Source organism: Myxocyprinus asiaticus, chromosome 39 (assembly GCF_019703515.2).
Source record: "Myxocyprinus asiaticus isolate MX2 ecotype Aquarium Trade chromosome 39, UBuf_Myxa_2, whole genome shotgun sequence".
Lineage (NCBI taxonomy): Eukaryota > Metazoa > Chordata > Actinopteri > Cypriniformes > Catostomidae > Myxocyprinus > Myxocyprinus asiaticus.
In genome coordinates this window covers 4,088,198-4,098,919 of record NC_059382.1, presented here as the reverse complement: position 1 = coordinate 4,098,919, position 10,722 = coordinate 4,088,198, and the positions used below count along the sequence as shown (strand labels likewise).

Genomic DNA, 10,722 nt, shown 5'->3' with positions numbered 1-10,722 from the left:
TCCAATCAACTTATAGTATGCTAATAATACCCCATACATTGAACGCAAAAGAACACAAACGCCTTATCCTAACACACCATCTCACACCCACACTCAGAATCATTCAGTGTAACACCTTATTCTGTCAAATTGAGCAACTCGGGCAGGAATGCAGAGTTGGGAAACACGGATTTTGTGTTGTTTCAGCTCTAATCCTCACCTTGAATCTACAACAACCCTTCATGCAACATTCAGAGAACTTTCGGCAAACGTCTCATTACTTTGGTCATGTGGGATCTTATGACCAGCTTTCATAATGCAGTACAACGGCTAAAATGCTGTAAAGTTGTGTGTATATATATATATATATATATATATATATAAAACACTCTTTGTAGAAGACAAAATCTTCCTGTAGGCTACTGGTCGTAAACACGATTTGGCTCGGTATATAAAGCTCTGGCGGTCCCTAAAACGCCTTTGGTGGTGCACTCTAGTGGAGGACCGATGACGACGGCAAGATCTACCTATGACGTCAGAAACCGGCACGGCGAACAGACCTGAAGTTACCTCTCGCCACGGCTACCGTGACATCACGCGCCACCGCGGAGGGTCCAATCACAGTTCGGAGAAATTTCCGCGCTCCACGCCTGCGAGCGCGCCGGTAACTTCCGGGCTGAAGCACGAGGGCAACTATCAGCAGCTCGCGAGTCACTGCTGTTAACTGTACAGGTGAGCGGGTGCGCATCTGAAGACGCGTAAAAAGGTACACTTTGTCATTGTAATAGAAACATGAGGATGAATGCTTTTGTTTGTATTTCTGTCTATTTGACTGTATATATTGATGTAACCTGAGTTTTGTGAATCTTGATCACCTTTAAGTGCACAAATAGTTCAGGGTCACTGACTCATGCAGGTGTTCATCATTTAATGATGCTTTTATATTGAATGAATGAATCAATATCCTTCTTTAGGACAACCTTGAGGATTGTTCATTGTTTTAGAGATTGCTCTGTCATAGCTCAAGAGACTTAAAGTATTAAGAGGTATCAGCTACATTTCATTTACGTACTGCACTTTATCTCAGGTGTTTCTTCAAAAATTGTAATAAATAAAAATAGACACAATGAGACAGTTGTTGACATGTAGTAAGAGTATTGAGCTTTAATTTGTTTTTAGAAGAATTTGGTAAGAAATGCTCATATATATATATATATATATATATATATATATATATATATATATATATAAATAATTTTGAGATTTATGCATTTCAATTATATAACAAAATTCCATAATTGAATTGAGCAATTATTAGTAAAATTAAATGCAAAATCCTTTTTTTTTTTTTTTTTTTTTTTACATTGTATTAATTTAATTTTGTTCAACATTACACCATTCAATTTGATGGAATTTTGTTATATAATTGAAGTGTGTAAATCTTAAAAATAGGCTAAAATAATTTATTGAGTGCAGAAATCGGTATCTTGGGTAAATCTGAGCACAGTTTGAGACATTGTTGAGATTTATTAAAGATAGGCCATATGTGAGGTTAACTCTTTTTCAGGAGGAAAATCTGATAATAAGATGAAAATCAAAATATATATATTTTTTGTCAAGTTATTTGAAGTTATCGACAATTAGACCAGATTTGTATGTGTGGTAGCTGTAAACCTATTTGCTTTTAATACAAATGCCACATTGGCACTTTTCACACTTTAGATGTTGTATAACTCATTTTTAGAAAGAGAGAGAGAGAGAGTCTGGGATACTGTGAATAAGTATGAAAATATGATTAGGAAATGCACACAGAGAAGCTTTTGTGCAGGATATGGCCTGATACACTGCTGTGGGACATGAGTCAGAGAGGGTGATGTCATGAGATTTAGTCTCTGTAAACACAAGTTTGTAAAGTTACTTGATTATTATTATTTTTCTCCCTCTTTTTTTTTTTTTTTTTTTTTTTTTGTCCTTGCATTAATAGTTGGTTTCCTTAGCCTAACTGCATTCTCAGGGCCTTGAGTTTACATGTGTTGTTTTTCAGTGCTTTGATTTCCTGAAATGGTGCCTGTCCAGTTCTGCAGGTTTCTGCTCTGTGTTTCTTACCGTATCAGCCTACGCAACGAGTTTAACTGACACTTCAAGCCCTACTTTTCTAATGAATAAACTGTTGCTATGATTGTGTTTTGTGTTTGAGTTTTAGTGCAAAGACAGGGGGGTACATGATGGGTGAATCTCATAAAAAATATCAAATGTATGGGCTATGTTATACCTCAAAATCAAAAGAAAAATTAGAAAGAAATTTGCATAGATAATGAAGCCATTTTTTGGACGATTAAGATTGGTTGGCACTGTAACATTATTTTCATAGTAAATTAGTCACATTTACCCCCCCTCCCCAATTTTCAGTAGCCTACTGTGATAAAAAACAAAAAAACAAATGTATTTCTCATTAGGGTAATTAGAATTTGGAGTGGGAAATTGTGCTTAATTGTCATGAAAATATATCACAATGCAAAATATCTTAATTATCCTAATAATAGATGTCATTTTCTTTGTTTACATTTGTAAGATTACGCAGATGTACACACGTCACTATACCCGCAAAATATTTTTCCGTGGCTCGTTGTACGTATCCCAGCATTTTTCGGGTGAAATGAACACTAGAGGCGCTACAACAACACTGACTTTTATTCACTTTCACACAATTCACGAGTAAAACGTCAGATTATCAGTTCATAAACACTTACTTTTCCCGCTGTTCCTCACACAATGCTATCTTATGACATCTAAACACTTCTACAATAGCGTATGACTCGTTTTAACATTTGCATTACATAACCAACTACATTTACAAGCTTGTTCAAGTGTGATCCAATTATGCGGTAGCTCGACTGATAGAGCATTGCACTTGCGATGCAAATGACCGGGGTACGAGTCCTGAAGAGCACATGAGTCGACACGTGAGCCGAAAGTGTCACAGAAGCACCACAAAATGATGTGGTTGCTTCAGCAATTGTGTTTTTCATCTCACCTTTACCTTTTCTGACACTATCGGTTAGGTTTTGGTCCATAGTTTAGGGTAGGGAGGTAAGTTTTGTTGATTTACAACTCGGTAGAGCATTAAAGGAAAATTGGACATTTAACTTGCTTTTAGTGCCACACAGTGGACATTTCATCACGGAACTGCCACGATAAGCTAAGAAACCACGGAATATCTTTTTGTTAAAGTGTTGTTAGTCACATAACTATCATGAAATTAGACTCGAAAACGCACACAGTTGAGTTCCACAGATGCATTCATGTAGGGCACAGAGCAAAACTGACACAAGCTCAGTGTTATTCTACAGAACATGACACAAAGAAAAATCTCTCTGTCTCTCGCTCAACCCCTCCTTCAATCCTATATGGGTGTTGGTGTTGTAAGACAAAGATTCTTTCATTGGTCAGAGAGGAAGCAATTGTCACTTTTGTCCACATGCCCAGCAATTCATCACACATTGTCCAAAAGCACACAACCATTTTCATTATGAATGCCAAACACACTGTTTAGACCCCACAACATTCAACTGGTGTTGTGCAAGTCTTATTTGCTGAATTAATTTAGCTATTTCCGTGTGGGCACTTAACACTATAAGACTGCTGTGGTTCACTTAACGTTCAGTGGAGCGAGAACCAGAGACTGTTTAGCAGAGACGGGTCACTTCTATTAAAATAAATGGGAGAAATTGGAATGCACAATGGTCAACAGATGAAGAAAGGATGTCCCAACCTAAAGGTAAAAGAGCCAATCACCTTCAGGATAGGGACATCGCCAGTCAATCAACTCAAGAATGTGCATGTGCATGATATTCACAAGCTGGGAAAATTTCGGGGTTTTTTTTAGTGACCTGAGGTAAAGAAGCACAATAAATGATACCAGTGTTGTTAGATTTTACTGCTGATTTTAAATATGATCTTTGATTGTAATCTTGACCAACCGTTTTAGAGATTTCAGTCTGTCCCCATTCGAGTAGATAGGAGTTGCACTTGTATGCAGCTTGTTTACATAACTGCCAGAGAGCTTTCCAAAGATGTCCGCTGAGTGAACTGACTTGCTAAAAAGACTTTGGTGAGGACTTAAAGGAATAGTTCACCAAAAAATAAAAATCATTTACTCACTCTGATGTCGTTTCAAATCTGTTTGGCTTTCTTTCTTTCTTTCATGAAACACAAAAGGAGATTTTAGGCAGAATGTCTGAGCTTCTGTTTTCCACAGAACAAAACTGGACTTGTAGTGCCAAGCTAAAAAAAAAATTACAAAAATAGCAACATAAAGGTATAATATACTGATCAACCACAACATTAAAACCACCTGCTTAATATTGTGTAGGTCCCCCTCGTGCCGCCAAAAACAGCACCAACCCGCATCTCAGAATACCACTCTGAGATTATATTCTTCTCACCACAATTGTACAGAGCGGTTATCTGAGTTACCGTAGACTTTGTCTGCTTGAACCAGTCTGGCCATTCTCTGTTGACCTCTCTCATCAACAAGGCGTTTCTGTCCACAGAACTGCTCCTCACTGGATGTTTTTTGTTTTTTGTACCATTCTGAGTAAATTCTAGAGACTGTTGTGTGTGAAAATCCCAGGAGATCAGCAGTTACAGAAATACTCAAACCAGCATGTTTGGCAACAACAATCATGCCACGGTCCAGATCACATTTTGTCCCCATTCTGATGATTGATGTGAGCATTAACTGAAGCTCCTGGCCCGTATCTGCATGAGTTTATGCACTTCACTGCTGTCACACGATTGGCTGATTAGATAATCGCATGGATTATTGTTGGTGCCAGATGGGCTGGTTTGAGTATTTCTGTAACTGTTGATCTCCTGGGATTTTCACACTGACAAAGTCTACGGTAACTCAGATAACTGCTCTGTACAATTGTGGTGAGAAGAATATAATCTCAGAATGCTATTCTGAGATGCGGGTTGGCACTGTTTTGGTGGCAAGAGGGGGACCTACACAATATAAGGCAGGTGGTTTTAATGTTGTGGCTGATCGGTGAAAATGCAGTCCATATGATTCATGTGCTATATTCCAAGTCCTCTGAAGCCATATGATAACTTTGTGCGAGGACTGACCAAAATGGCTGTCAAATCTCATGGTAATTTTAAGTAATTTTTGAGCTAGGCAGTATAAATCAATCACCATCCACTTTCACTTTCCTTGTATGGGGAAAAAAGAAGCCTAAAAATTAATTTTGTGTTTTACAGAAGACAATTATTCATGGTCAGAATGATATGAAGGTGATTTAAATGATGAGAATGTATGAGAGGGATATTTGTGGTTTGGAAAGATTAACTTTCTTGGCCTCACAGTGTCAATAATGAATGATATTTGCTAAACAAGCTTTTGTAGATCTATTCAGTGGGCATTACGTGCATACAGTGGCTGTGTCTCGTTTCAAAGGCTGCGTCCTCCGGAGGTCGCATTTGTTGGCCGCATACGTCATCGAGGCTGTCTCGTTTCAGAAAAGCGAGTTCTTATAAAGTCTGTGTTCTTATAGTGAGGACTACTTCTGCCTTGCCAATGACTGTGATATCACACATAAACAGCAGTCATTTATGACGTCATATAAGTTATGTTTCATTGTAGAATTTTACCTTGTTGAAATTGTGATGTACAATGTAGTATTGTGATGTCACAGCACTCGCAGCAAGATAATAGTAAACTCCTGTACATCTCCTTTGTTTATTATTGTGCTTGTGATTACTTTTTAAAACTCCCTGATTTAGTGCCTCATGTCGCAATGTTAGAATATGCTTTTAAAGCTTGGGGTAGATGGTTAACCTTGTTTATGATTTTTAGGCTACATGTCAAACACTTCAACCATATTAACAGAATGAATAGGATTTTATACACGGACCTGGATGCATTCAGCACCATGGACAGTTCCAAACAGGTCAATGACACAATCCACCCCCCCCCCAACCCCCACACACACACACACACACACACACACACACACACACACATTTTTTGTCTGGAGTTATTACGTTATTCAAAAATACTTAAAAAAAAAAATAAAAAAAAAATGCTATTCACAGAAAGCAGTAACTTAAATACATCTCTAGAATGATAATCATCTTTTCAATTTCTGAGTTCAAAGTCATTTTGATATTTTTTCTGGAGCTTAAATCTAAAATGTCTAATTGGTGTAAAAATGAAATGTCTCTTTTCATTCTTGAAGCTGAAGTTCTTGGAAAATAAATGTTTGTATAAGTAGTTTTGAATAATAGTTTTTATTATTTAATTTAATTATTCATTTAATTTAATGATTTTATTTAATTATTATAATTTATAATTATAAAAAAAAAACAATTTCATTTTTAAATATTATTGATATTTTAAAAACAACAAATCAAAGTCAGGTGGTGTAACCAACATGCAGGTAGCAATTCTGTTGTCATGTGATAAAAAACAACAATATTACAACAGAGAGGACCCCTTTAGACCCTCATGACTGTGTGTGAATTTAAAAAACATTCTTATGAAAACGCACATTTTGTTCAGGTCAGATGGAGTAACCCTAATGTTTGTGACTTAAAAAGTCATGATATATGTAAAACATATTTTTTGTGAAGTACTATTTAGTTGATGGTTACACCACTTGACTTTTTTCATTAAAGTCATTCAATTTTTTTGTACAAAATGCTATAAAAGTATGTCAACATTTTATGAAACCAACATGGACACAAAGATAATATTTCTACAAAACTTGATACATGCATTTTTCAAAGATTTCTAATTTATATAATCTGTGACAACCATATTTATCAATTACCCTAGAACCAAAGAGAGTTTTATAGTCTGATGTCAAAGAAGAACCTTTATAAATTCCACTAAAAACATGAGCCACATGACATTTTGTTTTTCACTCCAAGACTTTTTTCTAGGGAGACACCTGCTGAAGTGCTCTGAAAATTGCTCTATTGAACGCATTTCAGTATGTTTCTTCTACTGTATGTCATTATTATTTTTTCATGCTGCATTTTTGATAGGTTTATTAGATGTTGTTGTTATTAGAACATAGTTTTACAGAAAATTGAGGAAGTGTTTACCATAACATAATTGCATTTATGCACACATAACACAATTATGATTTGTATTTCTTCTTTATATACAAAAATGAACATGCCATTGTTTTATGGAAAGGGCAAGAGTGCACAGTTAGCTCTTGTGATTGACAACAGTGAGGATGAACTAGACAATATTGAAGAACGTGTTAATGATTGATTATCCTCTATTTTAGTTTTTAGGAGTTCCAAGTGTATAAATACATCAATTCGCTAAAGAAATATTAATTTAATTCTAGGAGAAATGTATTGTTTTGGACCATGTTTCATTGTGGTACGGAGATGTCATATGGCACTGTTTTTTTGTTTTGTTATTATAGCAAATTTATGTCTGAAATGTGAAATATAAGAATATCAAATGAGAAAAACGTTTAACCATTGGAACATTAAATAAGTGAGTTGTTTTGTCTTTTGGGGGGCTTGACAGTGCACCATGAACTGTTGAAATGTAAAAGTGGACCGTTTACGTCTTTCAAAATGTCTCGTATTGTGTTCCATTGAATAAGTAACAACATAAGGTTAACAAGACACAATGTTCATTTTTGGTGTAGTATTTCTTTTAGAGATTGCTTTCTCATGTTGCCCCGTTTACACACACACGCACACACTCACACACATGCATAGTTAGATGTCACCTTTCCCCCACTTTTGGATTTGTGCTAAAATCTGAAATCTCGGCTGAAAGCAAAAACTCACCAGTTGTTACACACATCCATTTCTCCATTCTAATCTGTCTCTCTTTGCATGGTTGCATGCTTTCTTTGTTGGCATATAGGCGGGCTTAATAGGGTCAATTTTGTGACATTTCCATGGGATGAACAATCACACCACATCTTTTCTGGAATGTTCTGATGCAGTTAGGCTTATGTGTTTGTGTGTTTCAGTGCATGCTGTGGAAGACTGACTGACTGCCAAGTCATTTGAACAGCACTGACACATCGTAAAGGAAAGACAGAACAGAAGTGAAGGTGTAAGACAAGGAAATCCCAACACGTCCTTCATCTTTCCAGGTGTCAACATGCGGTTAAAACAGAATGTTAGTCCAGTAGTGGTCGTCGTATTTAGATTGGTGGTTTGGCTGTATTCCCTCATCTCGTACCTGCCTTACCTGTTGCTGAGATCGTATGACTCAGAATCGTTCTCCGAGTGCACACGGAAGGTGAAAGCTCGTTCTGTGACTGGACACCCAGCGGGACCCTACCGGGATGTTGTAGCATTGAGAGCGCTGGCCACGTGTCTGCAGCCCAGTGTGAACACACTCGATCGGATGTTTGAGTCGTCAGTATGCCGCTATCCTGATCGTGACTGTCTGGGCACCAGAGAGCTGCTGAGTGAGGAGGACGAGATTCAGGAGGATGGAAGAGTCTTCAAGAAGGTGTGTGTGTTTGTCTGTTACAAAGATCCAGAGGTGGGTAGTAATACACTACATTTACTCCGTTACATTTACTTGAGTACATTTTTGGAGAAAATGTACTTTTAAGAGTAGGTTTAATAGTGGCTACTTTTTACTCTTACTCAAGTAAAGTTCTAATATTTTTTTTTTTTTTTTACTTTGTTCCTTTCGTTACATTATTAGTTTTAATACGTTTTAATAAATGCGCGAGTTATTGAGAGATTTTTGAATGGGACTTTTACGACAGCGGAACTTTGCAGCTGCGCTCTGTCACTCGAGTCCACCACTGCAGCAGCAACAAACACTTTCTTTCATCACGTGATGCCTTCATTTTACACCAAGACAAGTGGATATTTCAAGATTAAAATTACAGCTCCAACTTTAGAAAACTCATTGTGGTGAGTTTTGGCAATTGTGATAACGTGAGCTTGTATGTGTTGTGGTGATGGTCATTTTCAGGGTGATTCTGTAACTATGGGCTCTTATGACCTCAGTTATTAATTTTTTTATCAGTGCTGAAATATATTAGTGCCTACTGTATAAATCCATGTAAACATCTGCGTTAAGTGCTCTGCCAGCTCTGACTACTGGAGCGTATCTCTGCGCGTGCACATTGCACGGCAACTTTGCGTTTGATGATGCGGCGCGTTTTTCTCATGGACAACAGAAAACAAGCTCAGAACATAAACCTAACGCTTCCAAATGCGGAGATAAGGTGTAGTTTACCCTTACTGTACAGAACTAGTGATCTAAATTCTTTCTACACTGAAAATACTGTAACTGAACTAAGAATCCATACAGGACTTTAAAAAGCTGTGAAATAGCAGGGGTAGCCATTAATGAAGGATGATCTTGCTTCGTTTTATTCAGAATTATATGATTGGGTCTGTGAATCTAGGATTTCAATCGTGGGGGGCTCAACCCCAATGACACTGTTAGGTGTGCACATTTAATGTATTCCACTCTTTAGCAGAGATTTATTTATTTATTTATTTTTACTGTGTTTACATCATTCAAGAAAGCTGGCTAATATTCATTAAGAATTTTGTCAATTTCTACATATTAAATTTTGAAATTATAAAGTAAAAAAAAAAAACTGAAACCATTTAAAGAACCGTTCAAATACTCATTTTTTTATTTTACATTTATTAACAAATTAAAAACCATGGGGGTCTGGGTAGCTCAGTGGTAAAGACGCTGGCTACCACCAGTTCGCTGGTTCGAATCCAGGGCATGCTGAGTGACTCCAGCCAGGTCTCCTAAGCAACCAAATTGGCCCGGTTGCTAGGCAGGGTAGAGTCACATGGGGCAACCTCCTTGTGGTCGCTATAATGTGGTTCGTTCTCAGTGGGGCGCGTGGTGAGTTGAGCGCGGATGCTGCGGTGGATGGCGTGAAGCCTCCACATGCGCTATGTCTCCGTGGCAACGCGCTCAACAAGCCACGTGATAAGATGCACGGGATGACGGTCTCAGACGCGGAGGCAGCTGGGATTCATCCTCCGCCACCTGGACTGAGGCGAATCACTACACGACCATGAGGACTTAAAAGTGCACTGGGAATTGGGCATTCCAAATTGGGAGAAAAAGGGAAAAAATCCACTCAAAATTTTTTTTTTTTTTTTAAATAAATATAATATATAAACGTGTTTATTATATAAAGTCAATAAATTATTATAATTATTATTTTTTTTTGGGGGGGGGGGGGGGGGTTTGCTATGATATAGCTATGTGATAGCTATATCACATTTAGCTTGGTTGATCTTCAGTGGAGTGAATTAATTCCTGATGTGACACCAATAGGTGGCAATAAATTAACATTTTTTTTGTGTTTTGAGTCATCACTGATAAAGCACAGAGACGTTCACGACTAGTCTAATTACTGTATGCAAACTGGTTTCCAATCTTCTCTTCTAATTTACAGATTTGGCCAAATCTGACTAGCATCCTTAAAGCGATAGTTCAACCATAAATTAATATTCTGTCATCATTTCCCTGCCCTGATGTTGTTTCAAACCTGTGTGACTTTCTGTATTTTGTGGAACCCGCAGTCTCAGTCACCATTCCCTTTTCAAATATGGAGGAAAAAATCATTCAGTGAAAATAAATGGTGGCTGAGGATAACATTCTGTCTGGCATCTCCTTAATTATGTAGCATAGAAGGAAGGTAGGTCATACAGGTTTGGAACAACAGGAGGGTGAATGATGAAAGAATGATTATTATTAAA

General features: G+C 37.3%; 1 protein-coding gene across 4 annotated transcripts in view; it reads left to right on the top strand.

Annotated features, from left to right (window-relative positions):
* Positions 1–598: 598 nt before the first annotated feature.
* The window catches only part of LOC127429887 (fatty acid CoA ligase Acsl3-like), a 44,876-nt gene continuing 34,752 nt past the window's right edge, over positions 599–10,722 (top strand). The window contains exons 1-2 of one of the 4 annotated variants that reach the window (XM_051679226.1): positions 599–711; positions 7,989–8,479. In XM_051679226.1, coding sequence (XP_051535186.1) covers positions 8,123–8,479 — 357 coding nt within the window. In that variant the 5' untranslated portion in view covers positions 599–711; positions 7,989–8,122. Of the gene's footprint in view, positions 746–3,655; positions 3,758–7,988; positions 8,480–10,722 lie in introns of those variants that run through there. The other 3 variants (XM_051679224.1, XM_051679225.1, XM_051679227.1) reach the window with 3 other exon arrangements.